Source organism: Eptatretus burgeri, chromosome 9 (genome assembly GCF_056783735.1).
Source record: "Eptatretus burgeri isolate ZD-2024b chromosome 9, Ebu_testis_v1, whole genome shotgun sequence".
Taxonomy (NCBI): Eukaryota; Metazoa; Chordata; class Myxini; order Myxiniformes; family Myxinidae; genus Eptatretus; species Eptatretus burgeri.
The window spans coordinates 70,905,184-70,931,722 of NC_140969.1; the positions used below are offsets into that span (position 1 = coordinate 70,905,184).

The 26,539-nt window shown below is 44.8% G+C and overlaps 3 protein-coding genes across 7 annotated transcripts in view; 1 reads left to right on the forward strand and 2 right to left on the reverse strand.

The window, feature by feature from the left end:
• LOC147020318 (zinc finger protein 40-like) overlaps positions 1–521 on the reverse strand; it is a 104,047-nt gene extending 103,526 nt beyond the window's left edge. The window contains exon 1 of the mRNA XM_085895615.1: positions 89–521. Within this exon, the coding sequence (XP_085751741.1) occupies positions 89–245 (157 nt within the window). The 5' untranslated portion in view covers positions 246–521. The remainder of the gene's footprint in view (positions 1–88) is intronic.
• Positions 522–8,243: 7,722 nt separating this feature from the next.
• Positions 8,244–20,000, forward strand: LOC147020319 (androgen-induced gene 1 protein-like). Of its 2 annotated transcripts, none has more exons than XM_085895621.1 (6): positions 8,244–8,456; positions 15,703–15,846; positions 15,987–16,088; positions 17,814–17,929; positions 18,945–19,126; positions 19,230–20,000. In XM_085895621.1, exons 1-6 carry the CDS (start codon positions 8,301–8,303, stop codon positions 19,244–19,246), a joined length of 717 nt encoding a protein of 238 aa, XP_085751747.1. In that variant the 5' UTR covers positions 8,244–8,300; the 3' UTR covers positions 19,247–20,000. The 2 variants fall into 2 exon arrangements, with proteins under 2 accessions (XP_085751747.1, XP_085751748.1); XM_085895622.1 differs by lacking the exon at positions 15,987–16,088 and adding an exon at positions 16,143–16,169.
• Positions 20,001–23,010: 3,010 nt separating this feature from the next.
• The window catches only part of LOC147020320 (serine/threonine-protein kinase Sgk3-like), a 90,573-nt gene continuing 87,044 nt past the window's right edge, over positions 23,011–26,539 (reverse strand). For all 4 annotated transcript variants that reach the window (XM_085895620.1, XM_085895618.1, XM_085895617.1 and 1 more), the window contains one exon: positions 23,011–25,126. In XM_085895620.1, the coding sequence (XP_085751746.1) occupies positions 24,959–25,126 (168 nt within the window). In that variant the 3' untranslated portion in view covers positions 23,011–24,958. The remainder of the gene's footprint in view (positions 25,127–26,539) is intronic.

Consider the following 26,539-nt stretch of genomic DNA (forward strand, 5'->3'; position numbering starts at 1 on the left):
ACCCAAAAAACTGGACCCCGTCGGGTCTTTATTTCGGCCTTTCAGCTCGGAGGGAAGGCGAGCTGAGGTCAGGGGCCTATTTTTGCACCTGTCCGCCTCGTGCGGTCTGGTCGAGCTTGTCCGGTGGCGGGACTCGAACCCGCCGCCAACAACGCAGCACCAGGGACCAGGGACGATGCAACGGACGCCAGCCAGCACGGGAACGGACCAGACGAGCACCCGCGGGTAGACGAGAACACCAGCATGCAAGACAAGGATTTTCTCCTTCTCCTCTTTCTTTACGACGGGGCGAACCTCTCTTCGACAATGGCTCACCACGTCGTCTTATCCTTCCCCTCCCCCGCGGGTCGAGGGAAACGCTCTGGGGTATTCGCCTCCGGATGGACGAGGCGTTGTCAGGCGACTCGTGGCCGCCGTTGATTGGACGAGCTCACGGTGGGCGGAGGGAACCTCACCCCTGTACGTGACACGCCGCACGTGGGCGATGGATGGCGATGGTGCGAAAACGAAGGATGAAGATTTAGAGATATTTTAAAAAACCTGACTATAAACGTAACTCGTAGCGCGCACACGAAATTCCCATGAGACAGAAGGATGGGACCCTGACTATAAACACATACTTATCGAAATAACTGAGCTGCGGGGGCTGCTATCTGTCTGTGTGCAAATGGCTTCCAGATTCGTAACAGTATGTTATCAGAAGGTCAGATTTGCCAAGGAAAAACTGCACGACGGAGGATGCGCAGCTGTCTTTGTAGCCCATGTGGTTTGGCCTCTGATATGTGGTTTGCCCAAGAATGATGGTGGCTCATGCTGAGGCCAAAAAGTTTGAGGGACTCGACTTTTTCAAGAGGTTTGTCAAGCAAATATATGGGAGGATCCACCAGATGGTCCTTTCAGGTGGAGTGAGAGGGTGCGATTTGCCAGGGATTAAGGATATTCAAACTTTGCTTCCAAAACTTGCGTCCCCAACCCATCATGCACAATCCTTGCCTTTCGTACCCAACTGCTCCTGGACTCTGTGTCTTTTGCACCTGAGAAATAGGTACCGAGAAGGTTCTTTCAACCCTCGACTCTGACTCCGCGACTGGACCAGACTGCATCAGCTCACGTGCCCTAAAAACCTGCTCTGCTGCTCTGGCACGTCCTCTCTCTGCCCTTTTAACCTTGTCATTTGCACTAGGTTATCATCCATCTGCTTGGAAATCCACCAACATCACTGCACTACATTAAAAAAAATGTGCAAAACGAATCCCCTCAACTACACATCAATCTTCTTACTTCCAATCATCAACAATCCATCATTGTAGTTGGTATGAAATCATTCCTTTTCTCCAACCTTATCTCAGATCACCTATTTGGATTCAGACCAGATCGCTCCACCTTGGACATGCTGCTTCTATTCTCTTTCCCTGCTTTGTCCTCCCCCCAGGTTTCTGCAGGGCTCACACAGTGCACCATCAAACCCTTTATGGTGAAACTACTGAAATCCAGGATCACTGCTCACCACTCATTTGTTTCTCTATTTTTTTCCCCCACCTATGGAATCAACTTTCATGATCCCCATTCTCTTCAAACTCATTATTCCCTCCAGGTCTTCACAACAGCTGTTCCCACCATCTCAGATCATCCCAAATCCGAATCCATGATCTTTTCTACCCTCGTTAACCCCACCCAAATCCAACGTCCTTCCAATTTTCCAGTTGTCTCTCCTTGGAGTTTCCTTCTGTATCCGTTTTGCCCACCCCATGCATGCGTGTGTTGCGTCCTGTTTTTGTCAGTTACTTCTTGATCCATTCACTATACCAGCTCTTATATGAGCCTCTACTATGTATACAAAAAATAGTTGGATCAGCTTCTGTTTCTAACAAGGTTGACAGAACTTTCGACTCCTTGATGACCCACCTCCTTGTAATCTTGTAATCACACTCCCAACACTCTACTCCATCCGTGCCCCCCTCCCTCAAGTTTCTCCGAGATGCAAACTGTCCTCTTTTGGTGAAACTCTCAAGAACCCAAGTCACTGCACACCTCCACAGATCACCTCCACCACCTTATGGTTTTACCCCTGTCTGTTTGTCTGGCTCTCTGTTTGTCTCTGAACAGGATATCTCAAAAATGTTGTGGACGGATTCAGACAAAATGTAGTGGACAGGCTGAGTGTGTGAGAAGGACAAAATCATTAGATTTTTGGTGATGATGCGGATCCAGACCCGGATACGAGAATTTAATTTGTTTTTGAGTGATTCTTCACCATTGAGTGATTCTTCACCATTGAGTGATTGAGGCCAAAAACAATCCATCCAACCAAATCCATTGGGACCATACTCTGGACAGAGCGTCGGTACTGCCGAAGCAGTCTCCTGGGCTATTCGGCACAATCCTGGATGGGTCCATCTCAAAGTTATGGATGGAGTCGGACGAAACCTGGTGGACAGGTTGGAATTTGGGTGTATGATGAAGACAAATTGATTCGATTTTGGTGAAGATCCGATTCCGGATCCGGATACAATAATTTTTTAATTTTTTGAAGTGACTCCACACCATTGAGAGATGGATGGGGCCAAAAACAATATATTATATGATATATCAAAAATTTATGGACGGATTCAGATGAAACTTGGTGGACAGGTTGGAACTTGGGTGGATGACAAGGATGTATTGATTTGATTTTGATGAAGATCCGGATTCAACAGTTTCTAATTTTTAAGTGATTCTTCACCATTGAGTGAGAGGTCAAAAACAATCAGGCCAGGCCAGGTATGGGAGCATGCACCAAAGCAGTGTGTCGCTGCGTCCACTTTCCGCCAGAACTCGAAGGGGTCTTCGTCTAGCCATCCCCCATCCAGATGCCTGGTTCATCCCCATCTTCTTGAGATGCTGATCAACCTGCTGCAACCGCGAGGCACATGGTCGGCCCATAGGCCTCCTCCACTCACGAGGCTCCCTCGCTGAGAGAATCTGGTGAGTAGGATCAGCATCAGGAAAACCAGCCACATGTCCATACAGCCGCAGCTGATGCTCACGGACTATGCAGGTAACAAATCTCATTTGAGTCTCTCAGCAATTGCTTGTTGGACGCAAAGTCCAACCAGCGAAAGCCAAGGATTCTCCGAAGAGACCTGGTATCAAAGAAATTAAGTCTCCATCTCAGATCCCTGGTCAGAGTCCAAGACACATCCATAGAGCAAGACTGGAAGCACCAAGGACCTGAAGACTCAGAATTTCGTCCTCCCGCACAGGTACCGGCAGCACCATACCCCATGATCCAGTGAATCCCTGACTCCCTCGGCCCGACCCATACATCTGTTGACCTCTGGCTCACAGCCAGCAGATATCATTGCCAAGGTAAGTGAATCTTTATGTAACCTCAACATCCTCACCACAAACAGGTACAGACAAGATATCAGCATCCAAGATGTCATTGAAATGACTTAGGTTTGACCACGGAAACTCGTAATCCCAGCAGCTCCGACTCCTCCTTCAGCACCCCGAGAGCGCCCAAAAGTATACCGAGAGTCTCCGCAAAGATGACTGCATCATCTGCGAAATCAAGGTCCGAGATCTTGACATTCCCAAACAATGCACCACAGCTTGATCTCTCCGACATGCTCCCCAGAATCCAGTCCATACAAGTGCTGAAAAGTGTAGGGGCCAGTACACACCCCTGACGAACTCCAGTAACAACTGGAAATAAGTCAGAGATGGTACTACCACATCTCACAGCTCTCTCAGTGCAAGAGTAGAGTTCAGACATCAGATAAATCAGTTCTGGTGGCACACCACGAAGACCAAGAATCCTCCAGAGGGCATCCCGATTCACTAAATCAAATGCTTTACAGAGATCAACACAGGCTGCAAGCAGTACCTGCCAAAACTCTTGTCTGTGTTCGGTGAGGACCTGAAGAGCAAGGATAGGGTCTATTGTTGACCTCTTTGGTGTAAAGCCTGACTGCTCTGGACGCTGGTGTTCAAGCAGATGGTGGCGAACCCCATCAAGAATTATGTGAGCAAAGACCTTGCCCGGCACTGAGAGCAGCTTCACCGCTCGCTAGTTGTTGCCGTCCTAGTGATCACCCTTCCCTTTCCAGAGAGGGACAACAAGGCCCCTCTTCCAGTCAGTTGAGATGATGCCTGTGTTCCAGGCAGAGCACAGAACTGCATGCAATGACACAAGTGCAGCATTTCCACCATCCTTGAGAAGTTCAGCATGGATACCACAGATACCAGGAGCTTTACCCATTTCAACCGGTTCACCGCAGCTTGTGTTTCCACAAACGAAGGTGGACCACAGTTGATTGGAGGGTCAGCAATAGGGATAGTAACACCACTGACATCCAACTGGACAGCTGGTGGATCATCCTGCTGCAGCCGCACAAAGTAACCGGCCCAGCGGGCCTTCACTTCGATCTCCTCTCTCAAGAGTCCACCACCCTCTACTCTAACTGCAGTACACCAGGGGATGGGCTTGGACGAATGCAATGCACGAATTCCCCTGTAAGCAGGATGAGAATCACTTGACCACAGGTGATGCTCTACCCCCTCACAGATTCCTTGCACATCGGTCTGCTTGTCCACCCTTAGTGCACGTACAGTTTTACGCCTCAGCTCCTTGAACAGCTCCACTCTGCCATTCAGTCTGGCCCTGCGATTCAGTCTGTGCATTGGTATCCAGTGTCCATTGAGAGACAAAATTCTTCTTCGCCCTCCGGTGAGTTCCATGACATCTACCAGCAACATCAAGGATGGTGGTCTTGAAGGCACTCCACAACTCTTCAGGATCCCTCAAAGTGGAGATCCCCAAATCTCCACTCAGCCTGTTCGCAAACTTCTCAGCAAACTCTCATCCTTGAGCTTGCCAACATCCAGCCGAGGCTGGGATGGTACCATTCTCCAGGATTTAAGGTGGAACATAAGAATTGATACAACAAGACGCTGGTCAGTATTGAGGAAGTGAGCACTCCGGTAGACCCTGCAGTTCTGAATCATCCTCCAGTGACCATCAACGAGCACATGGTCAATCACCTTTGCCACACTGCCAGCGTTGAAATACCAAGTCCAGCAATGAGCTTGTGGGTGCTGAAACCATGAACCAGCCACCCTAAGTCCATGACTTCTTGCAAAGTCAAGAAACTTAGTGCTATTCTGGTTCACAGTTCCAGACCCATGGGGACCAGCACATGTCTCCTTACCACTCATGTCAGTTCCAGTCGATGCATTGAAATCCCCCCAAGACTAGAAGTGTATCTCGTCTGGGGCACTGATCAACCACAGACTCGAGTGTGGCGTAGAATGCGTTCTTCACGGAGAGATCACTCGCCTCAGTTGGAGCATAAACAGAGACCACGGAAATGACACCCAAGGAGTGACAAATCGTTAGTCTCATAATACGCTCGTTGACCGGTGTTACCTCAATTATCATTGGAGTCAGCTTATTGGACACAGCTACAGCAACTCCTTGGGCATGGTAACAATCAGAGCAAAAAGACCAATAGTAGGTGTAACCACCCACCATGATCTCGCCGCAATCCAGTCTCCGAACCTCAGAGAGAGAGCTCCAATACCGATGTCCAAATGCTTGAACTCAGATGATAACAGAAACAGGTGATCGTCCTCTCTTCGGATACGACATTCCAAGCACCCACCCGAAGTTAACCCAAATAGACCGTCGTCTGGTGGACGACACCTCAGCATCACTCCGACACACTCTCCCGCAATCTGACCCGGGAATGTTACCCCGTAGTTTCCCTCCTGTCATCAAAGATTGGGGGTCCCGAAGGCTTTGCCCCAATCCCGTCATCCGTTGAGCTGCCCTGCGAAGGGAAGCTGCACAGGAGGTACTCCCACGGAGTGGGTTTTAGAAAAACAATATATAACATGTTATCTTCAAAAGTTATGGACAGATTCGGATGAAACTTGGTGGACAGGTTGGGTGTATGACAAGGCCGAATTGGTTCAATTTTGCTGAACATCCGAATCTGGATCCGGATACGAGAATTTTTTTAATCTTTAAAATGATTGTTCACCATCGAGAGAAAGGGCCAAAAACAATACACAGGGGGTTCCAAAAAAGAACTGGACAACTGTGGTTGTTAATATATTTAGTTCCACAAATTATACAATGATATGATACATAAACTTTTGTTTTTATATGATACATAAACCCATAAAGTTGTCTTTCTTTTCAAGTCTGGTGTTTTAATGTAAAAGTAAATGGTGACTTCACAGGAGAAAACTCAATGCGTCGAATGGTTCATCGAGACGAGATCCGACACGCAATTTCAGCATAATTTCCGTACAAGGCATGGAAGGTATCTGCCATCGTGGACTGGTATCAGAGAGTTGTATCAGAGGTTGAAGGAGACTGGAAGTTCTCAGAAACATAAAAGTACCCGGGCAACCAAGCACAAGTGCAGTAGACGTTGAACGAGTACGTGAATCATTTCAACAAAGTCCCAGAAAATCAATCCGACGCACATCCAGAGAACTGGTCTTCAGAATAAACTCACCTTTGGAATAAACTCCCTCACTCTGTTCAATCCCATTCTTTCCTCCAAGCCTTGAAAACACCTGTTCACCACCACCTCTTATCATTCCCCATCCAAATCCTCGATCTTTTCTACCCCCGTTAATCCACCCCAAACCCACATCCTTCAAATTTCCTGCTTTCCTTCCTGAAAGTGCCTGTGATGTCCATCTTGTATACCCCCGTGTTCCCCACCCCATCCCTCTCCCTTCCACAGATCTCCGAATGTCTCTGTTCCCCACTGTTTTGTTCTTCCCTCTCCCGCCCCTCTTGTCTCATGCCCTCCCTTGCTGTGCATTGTGTGTTAGCTCTCATATGAGCCTCGACAATGTATACAAAAAAACAACTGGAACTACCAACCGCCAGCGTGCACAGGATTTTGTATCAAACACTGAAGCTTTGTGCCTATACGGTGCAGATTCTGCAGGAACTCAAACCAAATGGCGGACCCAAACGCAAGGTGTTTGCCTTGGAAATGCTCAGTCACATAGAGGATGCTGAAGATTTCCTGAAAAAGGTCATGTTCACAGACAAGGCTTGCTTTCATGTATTGGGGAAGGTCAACTGGCACAATGTGAGGATCTGGGCCTCTCAAACCCCACACGTGGTCATTGTACACTTACGCCACGGTCCAAAGGTCAATGCGTGGTGTGGTCTTCTCCGTGACTGCTTGGTGGGTCCGTTTTCCTTTTGCAGAGGATACAATGACCTCAAAATTTATACATGAACATGTTGGAAGGATTCGCCTTCCCCCAGATTGAAGACCTGCAACCTCATGTCCTTTTTCAGAGGGATGGTGCTACCCCTCATTGGGCCTTAGTCGTTCGAAGCGTCCTGAATGAAAAATCTCCAGGTCGCTGGATTGGCCGAGACGGCTACAAAGTGTCTTAAAAGATCTTCGAGGTCTTGAAGGGTCTTAAGGTTATAAAGGGCCTTGGGGGATTTTGTGGTCTTCGGGATCTAAAAGGATCTTTGGGTTATTTACGGTCTTACGTTTTCGAGGATGTGAGGGCTGTTAAAGGGTCTTCAAGGTCTAAGGTTTAAAAGGTGTAAATGTTTAAATAAGGGAATAAAGGGTCTTAAAAGGTCCAAATGGTATGAAAGGTTGAAAAATGGTCTAAAGGTCGAACTCTAAGGGGTCAAAAAGGTGTAAGGGCTCTCAAGGTCCACACATCTAAAAGGTATGTTCCAGTGGACCGTAATTAATAGACACAGTCAAGATCCAATTATAAATAATTGATTGATGTACTCACTGTCCAACTCACGTTCAAACAGTGTTATTTATACACATACTCATTTGGGTCGACCAAGACCTCACCTCGACCAGGGGTCACTGTAAACCCGTGTTTTTTTGGTTTTATATAGCGTGCAGTGTGGTATATACATCGATATCAAGGGAATCGGTTAAAAATTGACGATTTCATCGACCTTGACCTTTGACCTCAAAAGCAATCAGTTATCAATAAGAACCTTATCTGTTGTAGTTGAAATCCACAATTGAGATTTTGGAAATATAACGTTAGACAAAGCTCCTTTTCTCGAAATACAGTTCTCACGTCTTTGACAAAAACGATGGGCCCATTTTGAAATGAAGAGATCAGCTCGGGTCACTGACCTCCATCTCTATTTCCGGGCGGAACCATTTTGAAGGGAAGGGAAGAGACGAGCTCCGGGCGGAACCATTTTGAAGGGAAGAGACGAGCTCCGGGCGGAACCATTTTTGAAGGTGAGGGAAAGAAGCTCCGGGCCGTACCATTTTGAGGGTCAAAGAGCGATGGCAGGACGCGCTCTGTGCGCGGCTGTACACTGCGCCGTGGTTTCTTGGTACATCGTTTCGTTAATAGAGAACGAATCGGTGACACGGAAGAACGTCGTGCTCGGCAGGAACACGTACGGAGGAAAATGGAAGTTTCTTACTTTCTTGGATATGGTAAGCAAGCGGACAACGTGTTTATCTTTCATTGTTACCACATCCATGAGCACACGACAACGAGAGACGTCGACAGTTGAATGCAATTACTGTCGTTTGAAAATGGCAATATTTAACGTACGTTCTATTACGTTTCTCATCACAGAATTTGTTACGTTGTTCGATGTCTTTCTCTTCGATTTAAAATTTTTTTTTTTCTTCTCTTCTTCGAATTGTTCGATCACGTGACGTGGTTTACTCGTGATAACGTGATTTCAACATTTCAGACCGCGTTTGCTTTTAATGCTTTGTTAACGGAAATATGTCCAGGGCGACGCGCAGCTCGTTATTATGCGTTTGATTTTTATGAACACTTGGAATTTCTCAATGAAAATGGGTTTTATTTCCTTCCACAATAACGCGATAGAAAATACAGTACACAAGTCTGAAGACGACGATGGTGCACGAGCGGTATTTGACGATGTGGATTGTTTCAGAAATCAAGGATGAGACAATGTGATAATGTTTGACCAAGTTATAAAAATGATCAACATGATGTGGTACGAGTGACGGGTTATTAGCTGCAAAATGTCCAAAACCCGGTTTCGTTCAACAACTTTCAAAATTTGACCTTTGTGAAATTTAAAGGCCAAAGGTCAAGGATTATGACCTTTGGTGCAAAACTTCCTCCGGAACACTCTAGGAACAATATAACGTCATATAGGCTATATGGCATTTCGCACTCCTCGGATTATCCATACTTTGATGAAATCGGCGTAAAAACAAACTTGAAGGAGGCGCCACGGGCAAGGTGTTCGAGATAGAGAAAAATTGGTTTCAAGACTTTAGGTGGGGAATGACCTCAACATTATGCATAAAAAATATTGTCATCCTCGCTCTCAAAGTTTGGGCGGTCGTATGATTTTTTATGTCAAAATTCGAAATTTTCTAAGTTCGTGACCTTGTGACCTTGACCTTCGGACGAAAAATGAAAAATCGAGCTCCGTGGGGCTATGCCAGTGCCATTGGGCTAACCAAATACCGAAACCCCTGTCAGATTCGACCAAACCCCAAGGAGAAGATGCAAATTGAAATCGGCTTCCCCCTAAAAACACATGTTTTTTGGGCGTGGCTCCGCCCATAATGGGCGCACCACGCCCATTCTCAGGAAAACACAACTCGATCATGATATAAACCTCCCACCAGAATTTTATCAGGATCGGATCAAAACCCATGGAGCTATGCTCGGGACAGACAGACAGACAGACAGACAGACAGACAGACAGACAGACACAGACAGACACACAACAATAACGAATATAGTAGTCGCTTCTATTTTTTCGTGAACCAATAACACGAGAACAGCACTTGGGAGGGCGCACACCTCCGCCAAGCTGAACAGGTGACGTTTTGTATCCCACTGACGGGCCGGATCTGGATTCGGACCTGCACCCAAATCAAATTGACGTGTTGCTGTTACCAAACCAACTCATCCACCTGGTTTTGTCAGAATTCCTCCACAACCTTTTGAGACAGCATGTTACATATATATGTTTATATATGTTTATGTGTATATATATATTTATATATATATATGTTTATGTGTATATGTGTATATATATATATATATATATATTTATATATATGTTTGTTTGTATATATATATATATTTGTATATATATATATATATATATATATATATATATATATATATTTGCGAATTCGCGCCCGCCGGCGTGCGAACGGCCATGTAACTCGAATCGTGGCACGTCGCCCACCGGACGGACAATTCAGTCGTGACTCTCCTGGAACTATCGCCCGGAGCCAGTCACGGGTGGGCCTTTCGACCTCACCACAATCGTGCCAATCGGCCACCCGCATAGGATAGGGTTGTTCGCCAAACTCGACCTACCTAAGTACCCACGCGGATGGTAAACCAGGCGATCGTACCTCGCCACAGGTCGACTCTGGACACGAGCCGCTTGGGCGGCCCGTTCTGTGCTATCGGGATAACCGAGCGGTGTTATTGTCGACCTGGACGGTTCAGATTAATTACCGGGATGTTGCACCCACTACGAACCCCTTACGTGAAGCAGAATGGAGAGTCAATTAAAAGGAAGGAGACGAAGTGAAACGGGCACAGTTCAACATGCAAGCACTTTATTACGCGACACACGGAAAGCACGTATATACAGCCATACACAAAAAGCAAATGCAAGAAGAAAAGCAGTTAAAACCGACGACGTGCACACACGGCAACACTTAAACAGTTTTACTTCACAGACGGCGCCAACACAAATTTACACAAAAGCAAAGGAAAGAAGCCACCCTCACAGACAGGCCCATAGGCCAAATGTGGGCGTGACCTGGGGGAGCAGCCAGGGTCCGCGAGACCGGGGAGGTCTTACCCGCGTCCTCGTGACGCGTTGGCGGGCAAGCCGCAAATTGGCCGTGCCGCTGTGCCCCGACTCCGTGCCCCTTGGCGGGTTTCGTTGGCACGACGTTTGGGGTGGGAACGGGCCCCCCCTTTGCACTATCTCAGCGCGGGGGAAAGGGGGAATTGTTGATGCCCTGGGGGAGGGGAATGGCTGGCTTGGGTCCCACAACGAGACGAGCTATCCCCCACACCGCAACCTCGTCGCCGACTGCCGTCATTGCTTCGGACCCGAGCTCCCTTGCTTGCAGTTCCACCGCGCTCACTCCCCTCAACTCCGCCAACGCAACGCTCCTTGTCCCCAAGAGCAACCTCTCGACGACACTCTCCAAGCAACTCCAAAACCCAACTCTCTTGATTCGCCTTGCGCTCGCCTTTTTATAGACGGCAGGAGCAGCCAATATGCAAATTTTAGGATCAGAACGCGATTGGAGGCGGGCCCAAGCCGCCTCCCCGGTCAGCCATTGGTCGGGCAAAAATGGGCATGAACCTCTCCTGATCCTAAAATTTGCATATACGGACTTCACATTCACATGCTTGGAGGTGGGGCCAAGCCGCCCCGCGCTCGTCAATTGGACGGATGAGAAGTGGGCGTGAAGCGTTTCTGATCCGAATTTTCCCCTCGGAAAGGCCGCCATTCGCGCTCGCAGCTCGGTGCGTTCGGCACCAATCGCCGAATGGGCCCGAGACATTCCGACGTTGAGTGTTCACAGGTGGTGTGGGAATGACCGTAGAAGCGATGATGTGGGATGAATTTGTGAAGGTAATGGCGAAGGTGGTTGAGGGTCTTCTGTGGTGAGGGTTGGCGTTGTGGTTGTTCTCTGCGGGTTGGAGCATGGTTGTAGTTGGTGACGATGGCTGGCATGGTGGTTAAGGTGGTTGTTGTGTGATGTTGGTTGAGACATGGTTGGTTCAAAATAATGACAGAAAAGAAAAAATGGCTAACTCAAAGCGTTGCAGCCTGGATGAATCACAAATTCCCTCTATACAATGGGTTTGGGCTAACTACACATGTACCTATCGAGATATCTCACCTGAGGGCCCTTTATGGTGTAATGTGAATTTCCACAGCCGTAACAATATGTTTGATATATATATATATATATATATATATATATATATATATATATATATATATATATATATATATATATATATATGTGTTTTGGGTTGTTGAAATAGGTGACCCTTATTGTCAGTAATTTTAGATGTTTGTTCGTTTGTCATCAGCATAATTGGAAGTAAATGTGGGTGGATTTTGACCAAACTTGGGTGGGAGGTACATCTTATGACCGAGTGCTTTGGAAATTGTGATGGTCGCTAGGGACGCTTTGGTTCCCTCGCAACAACCGAAAAACCTTCAAAATCTGTACCGTTCACGCCAAAGCCATTATCCCACGTAGGGTTATGAAATTTGGCACGAATGATCTTCAGGTGATGCTCTATCAAATATGTTCCGGTTTTTGTGATATATGGAATACTTTACCCGCAGCGTCCCCTACAATTAGGGTATGCGTGGAAATTGGTGAAAATTGAAGGCCCCCTAGCGACCAGGTGAGTGCATCAATACGAATGAAACTTTGCAGGTTCATGGTACTCAGTGAGTACTACAACTTTTCCTCAGGACATATTGACCGATTTCGCTTTGGTCAGGGGTCAAAGGTCAATCAGTGCAAAAATCGATCGCGCTCTTATATAATTGGCTATTCTGTCCTGTGTCTTCTGTCACACTTATGGCCGCGCACGTCGCTTTGATCTGAGGGCTATAAATAGAAATTTGTCCAACGTCACAACTCTTCCCATCATAATGCTAATTCACTGTGTCTACATTTAAATTTTATAACTGCAAGATTGTTTCATCATTCTTAACCTAGACTTTTACTGCCCCCAGCCACACAATATCGAAGTATTTGCTTCTTGTTCTTTGATAGTGTACACTTTTTCTTGCAATCTCGTGTGTTCAATGTCAAAAATTGGAGGTTTCTTTGCGAAATGCATAAAATTTGCATATTGCGTTGCAAATTCTGCAATAATTAGACAAATTAACGTATTATTAATTTTTTTTTTACTGTTGCGTTCATTCTCTGATGTTCGATGCGTGTGCATACTTTCAATTTCACCGGACCATCGAGAAGGCTGAGATCTGGGGGGGGGGGCGACTCTGAGCCCACTTTTCCCCAGTCAGGGAAAGCTCAAAATCATGCACTTCAATTTAAATTAAATAATGATTTAAAAAGAAAAGTGTGTGTCAGTGTCATGCTTCTTCTTGTACAGTTCTGGCCCAATTACATCCACACTTGCTACATAGGATCAGTATGACCCCAGTTTGTGCATGGGGAGTTTTTTTTTCACTAGTGGGAGGGGGATGGGAATTGGGACACATTCTTTATGAAAATGTGTTTTGTGTAGTGCTGCTTCAGGTGGGAAAGGGTATTACAAGTCCCCACCCTGACTGTGCAGTATTCCTGTCCCCACGTTTTCCAGTGCAGTGAAGTGTTTTAAATTACGCAACTCAAGGTATTTTGAACTACAAATTTGAATAAGGATAATAACACAAACCCCCCACCCCTGCCCGTGCTGCTCCTTTGGGGAGCGCTGGCTTCTAGTATAATTCAATTTGTATAAAATTAAGATTGTAAAAGACGTATAAATAATTTACTTCCGAATTTACCGCCGTTGATAGTGTGTATTACACCACCTTATTTAACATGTAACATTAGTTCTTTGTGCCTGTTGTTTGTGTCCTTTATGACGTCCTTAAAAACGGTAGGTTTCCTGTTTGGAATGATTTTCAATTTTGTTGGACTGTCAGACAGACAGAAAGAGTAAAAAGTTATCTCATTCCTCTGTGTGCATTTGCGATCGGGATGAATTCAGAGACAAAGTAATGTTAAACTACAGGTTTGTTTTCTGATTTGGGTTCAGAATATAACATTCAATTGATACAAGTTGTTCCTCAATCATAAACCAACGTCTGTAGACAGACAGACAGACAGACAGACAGACGGACAGACATAAACCAATTTCTTAACCCCGCTTTTCGCTTCACGTGTGTGGGCTAATTAAAAAAAATCGTTATCCGGATCTTCACCAAAATCAAACCACTTTGTCCTTGTCACACATCTAACCTGTCCACGTTTCTTCCAAATCCATCCATAATTTTTTTTTTAAAATATCGTGCTATAATCTCGTTTTTGGCCCTATCTCTCAATGGTGAAGAATCACTTTTAAAATTCTAGTTTCCAGATCCAGATCTTCACCAAAATATCATCATTTCGTCCTTGTCACACACCCAACTTGTCCCCCAAATTTCATCTGGATCTGTCCATCATGTTTTGAGAGATCTTGCTACAGGAAGGTATGAAAACATAACCTCGAGCCACCTTTAATGGTAATAATAACCATCTGGTGTTTCTCTAAATCTAAAAAAAAACACCAAAAAGTGGTGTTTTTTTTCTCTAAATTTTTGGGGGGGGGGGGGTTGGAAATCACTTAAAACATGTAGAAATGCAAAAAAAAAATCAAAAATTGTTCAAATAAAATCGGAATTTTTTTGAAAAAAAGTTGCAAAATTTTGTTGTATTTTTTTCTCTCACAATTTTTTTTTTTGGTTGGAAATCACTTAAAACATATAGAAATGCAAAAACAAAAATTCAATTTTTTTTTCAAAATGGCCACCATAGCGGCCATATTGGACTTTAGACCAAATCCAAAATCTAATGGCATGATCCTTGGACCATACCTAATCCCCCCACCAAGTTTCGTCGAAATCCGTCCAGGGGTTTTTTCCGTAATACTGTTCACAAACAAACAAACAGACAGGGGTGAAAACAGTAACCTCCGTCCATCTTCGACGGCGGAGGTTAACAAGAAAATCTCACAACTTTGCCCATGAATCATGATCCTTCACCGAAACGGAGGTGGATTCTTCGAGTCCTGGGAGGACTTTGTTCCACCTGCTGAAACCCAAATTGTGGCGATAACAATCGATGACGCACGCTTCTTTTCATCATAGATGTTGTGTTTTTTATTTATTTACTTGTACGATATTACTTTTCAGTGCAAATTGGCCAATGAAAGCTTTCCTTTAAAAGAGAATTGACCTGGTGTACAGGAGGTATTCTTTCTTGAAAGCTGGTCATACACTCAGGTGATTCGTTTTGGCTGAATCGCTGGGGGGTTCACCTGAGATGAGGAGCTTTGCATGTCAGGTCGGATTAGAGTGCGGTAAAGTCGATCAATGCAAATTTCTTCCAAAAATCGGTGTCGACTCGACGCCACCTGGTGAGTAAATCGCCACATGTCAATCTGTGTTTCCTATTAACAAAGGTTTACAGCACAATTGATCCCCACCACCCGAAGTCTGAAGGCAATAAGAACTACCACCTCCCAAAGACTTGAGGTCATCAATCACCACAAGCCTAATGGGTGAAAGAAGCGCTGGCATAAAAGATAAACTACTACTACTCATTTAATGACTCCAGTAATTCCCACCTTGTGGTTTCGGACGAGAATTTTTTTTGCCCAAATATTCCCCAACCAGGTTGGACGGGCCTGACGTTCAACTGGAGCTGAATTGGGTGCAAGTTTCTTATATGTTCAAGGTGCTGGAGATGACTCGCTTTCCCTCCCAGAATTTAAAGTACTGCAAATGATGATGCATTTGAAATTCACCTGGATAATGCCTGGGACTTGCACCAGTGTATGTTCCTTTCGCTCGCAAATGCCACATGAACGTGGTCATCTCCCTTGGAAAGTCACCTGGGATTCACACAGGTGTAGATCCCCACCTTAGCGTGCGATCATCCTAATAAATGTTCTTGTCCATTACAGGTCCTGCAGACTGCTTATTTTTGTGTTGCTCTCGTGGTGGACATTTTGGGACAAGATCACGATGGCCAAAGGAACACTGCACCGAGAGGCGTACAAAAACTACGCAACTACATGTTCGCCATTTTGGCTTTCCCCGTTGGTTTGGTGAGTGTTTTTTGCATCACTTTGCACGTCTGGCGTTAAGGAGGTGAACAAATAATGAAGGGACAGAGAGCGCCTTTGTTTGCCTACAATCTGTGCTCGGTGTGATGCATCTAGTGGTAAATCGTGCACGTGTTTTGCAGTTTGTGGTATTGACTTTCTGGATGATCTATGCTTTTGACCGGGAGCTCATCTACCCAACGTATCTTGATTTGGTGATTCCAGTGTGGTTAAATCACGCCATGGTAAGACTCTGCACGGAAATGAAATCCGTAATTGTAATTTTTACTCTCCTTTAGCTTTCCATGTACGAGTCATCCCAGCAGGTGAGATTGAGCAAGTTCAGGAAAGGTAGGAAATATTTTGGAATTAAAGCACCATGTATATCGGCTGCACAACAGCGTGGCTGTTAGTGGAGAGCATTGCAATTTCCTTTTTTCGTTGTTGTTTAGGAAGCTTCTTGTAAAAGCCATTGTAAATCTGAAGTAGGCCCAGGTGAAGCTCAGTGACCAACCGAGTTCTAGTCCCAGGTAGGAATTATGAATTTGGACCTGAGGCCAAAAGGCCTACTCGGAATGTGGTTTTCAATCTTTTATAACTAGAAGCTGGTGCAAGTCGGTGTACTGTCATAATTGCCTTCATTGAATGTTTGATCTGATTTTGAAGGACTTGTGAAACATTTTAAAAGGATTTGTGACACGATCCCTTTGGGTTATTTTTATTTTTGTAGACAGTGTCCAAGCTCGTGGAAGAGCTATAAACATAGAATGGAGCAGGATGGAACATAATGAAAATAACAGTAGAGAGAGGATAGGGTTGGGCACACCAACAGCAGGGTTGAGGGACAAAATAGAGGGAAACTTGGGAGGGGGGAGGGGGGGCAAGGGGTGAACCAGAGGGATACAGCTGCGAATCCTCAATCGCAGAAGTGGAAGGAAAAACTGGAAACTTGGAAAGAGGTGGGGTTGAGGAGAGTTAATTAATGGAGGAAGAAAAGACCATGATTGTGGATGGGAGGTGGTATTGAGCATCTGTCTTGAAGTCCTGGAGGGAAGAATGAGACTAAAGAAGCTAAGCAATTTGGTTCCACAGGAGGAAAAAAAAGAACAAATGATTGGTGAGCAGTGAGTCTGGATTTTGGGAGTTGCACCAGAAGGGGGTTACTGGCAGACTGTGTGCTCCCTTGCAGAATCCTCGTGGGTGGAGGGGAGGGTGGGACAAAGCACAAAAAGAGCAGAGGCTGCAAGACCAGAAAGGAGGTGGTAGAAGACAGAGAAACCACAGATGTGTCTGTGATGTGAAAGTGATAAGCCCATCGACTTGGCTTTATCACGGGATATTCCGATGATCTTGAAGGTCTTGGTTTCCACGAAGTCAAGCTTGAGCAAGATGTGAAGCAGAGGTGTCATCCCAGCAGGGAGAGCAATACTCCATCAAGCTACTGATGAAGGCTTTATTGGTAGATAAAAGTCCTGGTGTACCAAGGAAAGACTTGCACAACGGAGGATGCTCAGTTGGCCACTGGCTTTGGAGGCCAACTGAGAAATGTGGTTTGGCCAAGAAAGATCATGGCTCATGATGCTGAAAAGTTTGTGACTGAACCTCTTCAAGAGGTTTGTTAAGGAAGTTGATGGGAGGGTTTGTCGATAGAGAGGGAGAAAATATATGTATAGAGTTGTCAGGATTGAACAACATATTCTAAGTGTTTAACCATCTTGTAATTCTATCAAGGTCTTATGATAGGGAAGAGGCTGCTGCCTGTCTGCCAGAAGGATGAGGGATGTCATTGCAGAGATTGAAGTTATCAGCAAATAGATAAAGGTGATTTTTCCATTCAATCAGAGAGGTCATTGATGAAGATTAATAGTTAATAGGATGGGGGGGGGGGCCTAGAACACTGCCTTTGAGCACTCCAGCCTTGTTTCCATCTTTTTTCCTCTTTCTCATCCACCTTCCCACCTCCTGTGAAGCATACAACAGTGATGCCTCTTTTGCTGCTGGAGATGAAAATCATTCCGCACGTCTACCCTCAACGTGGTGTTGGCATCGCTGGAGTGATATCTTTTGGCATCTGCTACCTCATTTGGTAGGCTGCAGCCTTTGGTGGCTGTCTTTCCCTGTCAGAGAATGTTTCTAATATTAAAATGTCAAATTATGTCCTCTGAAGGGCTATCATATTGGGTGCTTATGCGTATTACGATAGCTAATTGATGTGAATTTACATTTTCAGCTTTAAATATTTTGAAGCCACACTTGCGTAGCTATTTTACAAACGACCAAGGATGGTGGCTCTGGTCTCAAGCCACATTGGTGGGTCCGTGGCTGCATTTATCACTTCACTTTTGGTTCAAAACACAGAAAATATAAGTATTTGAAAAGCTTCACTTTCACATGTCAAGCACAAAGCAGATCGGTGTGATATTTGACTGATTTTTATGTTGAAAATTGCAAACGCAAGTTTGAATTGTTATGGTGCGATGACTCGTTCACATGAAGCTAACCAACAAAACTGATTTCGTATGCAGCACAAAACTGCCAGGCTGCATTATTGGCTTGGCTGTGCTGCGGATGCAAGTTAGGGCAAAAAATTGGAATTTGGCTTTGGTGCCAGCGATATCTTGCTTACTCTGCAATAGACACCATGGGATCTTTAATGTCAGCAGTCAGCAGTCAGCAGCCAGTTTAATGTCCATCCAGGGACAGCACACACTTGAATCATCCTGGCTGTGAAACATCGGGATGACAGTTTATAGCTGGGTCGGGATTCAAACTCAGGCTAGACAACTTAGAGGCGTGTGTGTGCACCTCTCGGCTGTCCTGCCAGTTCACCAACAAACCTAATTATCACATTATCCGCAACCATTTGATTACTAGGTGGGATAATCAAGGGATTGTTTTGAGTCATGATGCTCGTGTCAAGGTTGTAAACCATAATGGGTGTAATGTGCAGTGTGGTTTGGGAAGTTGGGAGGTGGGGGTCAGGTAGGGACAATTTATGTGCACTACCCTGTCTCCTATTTACAATGTCCTTAAGCTTGTGACTGACTTAGCTTAGATAATGTCTTAGAGATACAACTGCAGTTGTTTTGTCATTCGTGCAGGACACTGTGGATACGGTACGCTGGAGGCTTATGGGTGTACCCCATCCTCGCGTGGCTGGCAGGACCTGGCCTTGTCGTTTTCATCCTGCTCGGAGGACTGGTGCTCACAGGATTGTATATGCTCGGAGAGGTTATGAATGTGTGCCTGTGGCCTCGACTTGAGGGAAATGGGCACTCGGTCGGTACGTACGGACCATCGCGATGCCCTTCCTCTCGGGTGTTCAGATTGAATGCCCTCATTTTGTGAATGGGAAACCAAACAATTTTTTTTCACGTGTTTTTCAGCCGGACATAACAAATAAGGTCCTCCAACAACGGCCTTCATCCCATCCCACGATATGATGGAGAGGAGTTGTTCAACCAGCCTATCAGATGAGTGATTCTTAAAACACCACTCCACATTGGTGGTATTTTATATCGGCACATGAATTAGGTTTGTTGTACTATTTACATCATTTGTTAGTTATTGTGATTAAAGCACTTGGATTCGTTAAGCTTGCACTTTTACAATAGATTATTCAAATGATTGCATTGAATGTTTTACTTTCAATTTTCATGCAAGCTTATGTTTGCTTGCAATGTCTAGTGTAAATGACACTTTAAATATACACACATATATATGTGTGTGTGTGTGTGTGTGTGTGTGTGTGTGTGTGTGTGTGTGGAGGTTGTGAAGTGAATGTTGTTCGTTACCAATTGACGCATTTATAAACGTCCTAATTACTCGAAGATTTTCCACTTTATTTCCTGCACATTAATCCATGCCAAACAGAGAAACAGAACCTTTGGAGGAGTTTGTTGAAGATGTACTCGTTGTATGCTTTCGTTGCATGAACAAGCTGTCCTAAGTTGACTGGTTCACATGCTGGATTGTTTAACATGTTTGAGTTTGCCTCTATTTGTGTAATCTCTTTCATATCAACAACACCAACCTCGAAGTCAAATCTGTAATCGCACTGGAAATAACCGTTTACATTCTCCGTGTTGTTCAGACCATAGATTTGCTGCATTTATATGTTGATTGAATAATGGTTTGATTAAAATAAATAAACTGTTTGGTTGTTTTTCTGTTTTGGTTGTAGAGGAGAGGAGGGGACAAGATCAAATCTCGTGTTGCTCTGTTATATTTACCTCCACCACCGAAGGTGAAGGAAGTTATGTTTTCACCCCTTTGTGTCTGTCTGTGTACAGGATATCTCAAAAATTGTGGACGGCTCTCGATTAAATTTTGTGGACAGGTTCGGTGTGTGACAAGGACGAACTGATTAGATTTTGGTGAAGATCCGGATCCGGATATGACTACGAGAATTTTCAAAGTGATTCTTCACCATTGAGAGATAGGGCCAAAAATGATATATAGCATGATATCTCAAAAAGTTGTGGACGGATTCGGATAAAACTTGGTGGTTATGTTGGGTGTGTGTGGCAAGGACAAAATGGATTCGATTTTGGGGAAGATCCGAATCCGGATCTGAATACGAGAATTATTTAATTTTTTAAGTGATTCCTCACCATTGAAAGATAGGGCCAAAAATGATGTAGTGCTGTATAGCATGATGTTTCAAAAATGTATTGGGCCCGACGTGCTCTCGTGGATCAAACATTACATGGTGGAGGTATGCGCTCTACCGAGTACCCTTCTGTGTTGCTGTTTGTTTTTCCCTGTGTTGCTGTTTGTTTTTGTCGAGACATTTCCATTTTGAATCGTACCTTTTTGTCGATATTGTCAAATTTGTTTTCGTGTACCCCAGGCCTACTCCTTGGATAGCCGGGAGCAAAGTCATCTCAGCTTTGAGGTTGTTTCTCATTCCGTTTATTTTTTTCCTCCAAAAAAAAGTCCTTTCTGCCTCTTCACTGTTATCCTATCCCCCCCTCCTTTCTTCAAAACAAAATTTCACTCCAAAACATGATCTCAATCTGCCTTCAACTTGCACTTCCTCTACCTCATTCTTTACCTCTCCCTTTTCTGAATATCTTTATTGAAGAAAATGCTTCTTCCTTCAAAAAATTTTTAAAACATTAAAGTGCTTCACTTTCCTTATTTTTCCATTATGAGTACCCCAGGTGTTCTTCATCACCATCTATTCCTCCTATTGTTCTTCACAAGGCATATTTTGCAAACTTATCTCGCACCTAAGTGCTTGGTCTATCATCCCTCCTCCGGTTCCTGCAGCACGACTCGTGCCTCTCCACGCTTTCCCCTCACTCCACCCTCTACAGAGTTCCCCCTCATCGCAGCCCTGCAAAGCTTCCCCCCTCCCCTCGTGCTCCACTCTTGTCCCGCCCCCTTTCGGCTTCCTCCTCATCCTGCCCCCTCTCAGCTCTCCCCTTGTCTCGTCCCCTCTCAACTACCCCACTGTCTCACCCCCTCTCAGTTCTCCCCTCGTCCTGCCTCCTTCCATCTCCCACCCTTTCCCTTCTTTCCAGACATCATCTTCTTCCCAGATTCGATTTTGGTGAAGATCCGAACCCGGATCTGGATACGAGAATTATTTCATTTTAAAGTGATTCTTAACCATTGAGAGATGGGTACAAAAACGATTATATAGCATGATATTTCAAAAATGTATTGGGCCCGATATGTTCTCATAGATCAGGCATTAAATGGCGGAGGTATGCACTCCACCAAGTACCCTTCAAGTTTCAGATGAGATCATCAATTCGGATTCAGACCAGGTCACTCCACATGAACATGCTGCTTCCACTCACCCAACAATAGATGGAAGCCCTTCATGTCAGACATGAGATTAGGGCCATCTCTGGACATATATTGAGCTTTCAATGCAGTCTGGCATCCTGCCTTACTCTATGAAGTCTCCACCAATGGAATCCAAGGTCAACTCCACACATATCGTACAGACCTTTACTCTCGTAGTCAACATTTGGCTCTCGATGGAATCCTTTCAACTTCTCCCCCTGTTAAGGCTGGGGTGGCCTAAGGCAGTGCTTTGGGCCCACTCATCTTCCTAATCTTCAGCAACGATCTCTCTGATTATCTGGAAAATCCCCTTTAGCTATTTGCTGAAAGCTCCACCCTCTGCTGTGTCGACCCTTATCCTTCAGACAGGCAGGCTGCAGCTTCTTTCTTCTCTTCAGATCTTGACAAAATCACAAGCTGGTCAAACACTTGGAATACGTCTTTCAATCCAGACATAGCTCACTCACTATATCTCTCTGAAAGGACCGTCTGGCAAACCAACCCCTCTACCCTCCATCTACTTTCATAACAATCCTCTTGAGAAAGTTGTCATTCAAACTTCTGGGTCTCATTATCAGCCACAATCTTTCTTGGGAAAAGCACATTTCAAGGTTGCTTTCCAAAGCCAGTTGTACAAGGTCCTTGCTTGGAACACCTATCCACTTGCAAGAGCTTCATCCACAGTGTAATGTAGTGCTGCTCTCCCCTTTGTGCTCACACTTCCTTACACCTTGCCCAGCTTGACGCCATGGAACCCAAGGTCTTCAAGATCATTGCCATTTCCTGCTTTGAAGCCGAGTCTATTGGCCGATCACTTTTCCATTACAGACAGATCAGTGATTTCTGTTTTTTATCATGGCCTTTCTGGTCTTGCACTACCCTCTTTCTGTGCTTTGTCCTTCCCCCAGGTTTCTACATGATGCACACAGTCCACCATCAACCCCCTTCTGGTGAGACTCTCAAAATCCAGAATCACTGCTCAACTCCACTTATTCGTTCGTTCCTCTTTTCCTGTCTGTGGCTCCACCTCCTCACAAATTTCCATTTTTCCTTTCCTAAGAGTTTGCTTCTGTTTCCATCTTGTCCTCCACATACCACTCCTTCTTTCCCACACCCATTATTTGTGCAACTCTCCCTCTATTGTGTCCTTTAACCCTGCTGTTGGTGCCCACCTTTCTCTTGTGTTCCTTTTGTTCTGTTGCGTCCTGATCCTTTCAGTGTTCTCGCTCTTCCACGAGCCTTGACTGTATGCAAAATAAATAAATAAATACAATGAGAAATTATACTCTTCAAATTATCTGGTTCACGGCTTTATGATTCATTATCATGCTGCAATAAGTTAAGTACAAAAGCAAATGTTTACATCACTACAGGGTTGATGAGACATTTAATCAGAAAATGGACAAAGTGTTACAGGTCTGTTCAATGCACCCAAAGCTAACAGAAGGGTTATTTAATAAAATCATTAAATGAGTATTTTTTTTTTTTAACTACCCCAGTGAAAGTGTGTAAAACTAGTAATTACTCAACTTATTGTCCCGTAACAAGTGGAAAAGAGGAATTGAACAAAGTGGTAAAAACGCAGCATCGTTTCATCATCTGTCCCATAAACTCACATAATTAGGCCACCATGTTGGCAATTAAGGGTGAGGACACGTGGGATATTTAATGTCTAGCTATTCATGCTAGCCGATGGGACACCCGGCGTAACATCTATCGGGGGACAGCGCCCTTTGTGATGTAACACCCTGCCTCCGCAGCACTGATCGGACCCTTTAGAGACGGACCAGTCTGGGTTTGATTCCCAAACCCGACAGCTCAGTGGTGAGTGCTCTCACTCTGTGCCATCCTGCCAAATATTGCATCAAGTCCTGTTAAAACAAACTAATGACTAATATCAACTTTAGAAGTACAAAACGTGTTTTGTAAAAATGGCAACTTCTTTTTTTTTCCACCAACCTTGTTTTAAATTTTATACAAAAGGGGATTAAATTGTTTTTTTGTTTATTTTTAGGGTATACATTCCTATATCCATGATGGAGTAAGTTACAGCCTTGGGTAAGTGTGCTGTTAACAAAAGTGCAAAGTTTGTGTAAAATGTTGCTGAAGGAGCATTCATTAGAGGAATGTAGTTATTACAGTGGGGAAAAAGTTTTGTAATCAAACCAACTGGGGGATTACCTTAACACCAGTGCAAACTTCACAAATGTGCATTACTGTCGAGTACAAACAGTACTGATGATATAAAAATATATTGGAGTTTGTACATCTTAATGGCCAGGAGCGGCTGGTTATCAATTAGACCGATTTACCCTGCAAGTCATAATGAGCCTTTCATGACCACTCAGACTCATTGGGCTGGCAAACTCTGTTTAGGTAGTTCGGGTTTGTTTCATGTAATGGAATCATTGCCAAATCAACTTCATGGTAAATAAGTTGCAAAGACTCATAACTGAGGTATTAATGCATTTGGTGGCACATTAAAGAGTTAGCCACGGACTCTCAAACTCGATACGGAAAAACAACTTTTAAACCCCAAAGGTGAATACGGATTTGCACATCAAATGCCTTGTGGAATATTTGTCTGCTGGTATTTGGAATGTTTTTATGACTTGCACTATTGTACACATCCTCTCTCGTCCTGTAGTGTTCGCCAACACCTATTTCTATAAGAAAAGCCCGATACCACATTTCCGCCAGCAGATTGCACCGTGAGCTTTTGAAGATAACAAGCCTTGGTTGGGCATCGCCTCCTCCCGTGGAGATGCTGTGCTATGCTAAAAGCTTTGGTTAACTTTCGCAGTTGGAAAACGAGCTGAGTTTCAAACGTCATCACATTCTATCTCTTTATAAGAACGCGCCGAAAGTTTGAACATGCACAAAATTACGTCTCGAAGGGACGAGGATCTGAAGAAGCACTTGGAGACGAGAGTTCCAGTTCTGGATGCACCAGCCACCTTAAGTGACAAATTGTGGCACGATTTGCTGGTGGATCACCGTTTTCCCAGAAGCAATTGCGCAGGGCATTGATCCATTTTTACAATGATCATGCAGCAGCAAAGTTCCAAAAGACTTTTTTTTTTCAAGGGATTAGGGAAAGGCCTGCGATCTCACAGAGGCGGAACAGCAGTGCCGTAGAGATAAACCAACGACCATGCAAAGAATAGAAAAACAACTTGTGTAGCTTCTCAATGATTCTGGTCCCTTGGGAGGTTCGAGATACAAACACGATTCCATGAGGACAGTTGAGCAGCAGACCCCTAAAAATAGTACAGAATTAAGCATGATCTCGGTTTCTGCCCATTTTGCTTTCTGCTTAGTGAAAATCGTCGGGAACAGGCGGAGCGTAAGAAAATCCGAGGAACGCATCGTCGGCCTCCATGACACTGACGCTGAGTCGAGACTCGGAATCGCAGCACACTGATGCTGTAACAGGCTGTTCCAGGAACTCAATATCAAAGTTCTGCAGGTCATCTGGACCATCCTGAAAGAAACGACAAACATTAAATTTTACAACTACTGAGAAAACACGCCATTTTCCATAACTAAGGAAATCCATTTTCCATAACTCTGATAATGACATTTTCCAGAACTTCTTCATTCATATGTGGAACAAGTTCGCAGGGTAGCATCATTGGCTGAGGGCATGGCTGTGCCGCTGATGCACCCTCTGCTGGTTATGGCAGGAATTTGGAATTTGACCATGGTGCTGGTGATAGCTTGCTGACTTCATGAAGGACATCATGGGATCTTTAACATCCACTAACGAATGCTAGCAGACAGGACACAGGTTTAACGTCCATCTGATGGACAGCACACATTGATGAATCACCCTGCCTTTGAAACACTGGGATAATATCCAATAGTTGGGTTGGGATTCAAACTGAGGCTAAACAGCCAAGAGGTGAGTGTACATACCTCATTTAACGAGGGAAACATGACATTTTCCATAACTAGGATAGCATGGGCTAACTGTACACCTCCACTCTTGTTTCTCTTTTCTCTCATTTGTGGAACTGCTTTGCTGAGGCTGTTGCATCCCACCCTTCTCTCCAAGGCTTCGAATAGGTGCGAAACTGCCATCTCAAGTCACCCATCCCTACCCACAAATCCTTTCTATTTCCATTAACTTTTACTTAACTCAAACCTCATGGTTCCTCTTTCCTCCCATCCATTCCCTCATCTGGGCCAAATAGCCTTTGGTTCTGCCTTAATTAAATGCATTTCCCAATATTGCACCTTCTTTAGGACCAACATATCACAATATTGAAGCTTTCGTCAGATCCAATTGTGCTCTAAAAATCAGACACTTTCGATGTAAGAACACCCAAAATGAATGGTTCCCTCTGGCAATTAGGAAAAAAAATTTCAAAGACGAATTGATAAATAATTCGCTTATTTTGGGCTCCCCTCTGAGTACATGGCTCATGATGCTGGGATCCCAGGTTTACATCCCTTGCTTGCACTGTGTTGATTTGTTAAGACGATTTTATTTGTTATCAGGAAATTTGAACCACTCCACCAAGACAGCTCCATGTACCCACTTCTGATATTTTCAGTACTTTTCCAAAAGCTTGGGGCTTTAGTACCCCCTGTTTCAAGAAGTGAACAGAGTTTATTCGGAGTGGACTGGAGTGTGTGGTAGGGCTGGCAGGATAGCCTCGAAGGATCCACATTCACCTTTGAACTGTCTAGCCTAGGTTTGAACCTCAGGTCAGTATGGCAGCATGTGCCGGAGCAGCGTGTCGCTGCGTCCACTTTCCACCGAAACTCCAGGGGCCTCCGCCAGGCCATCCCCCAGGCAGAAGCCTGGCCCAACCCCATCTCCTTGAGATGCTGATCAACCTGCTGCAACCACGAGGCACGTGGTCGGCCTCCTCCACTCACGAGGCTCCCT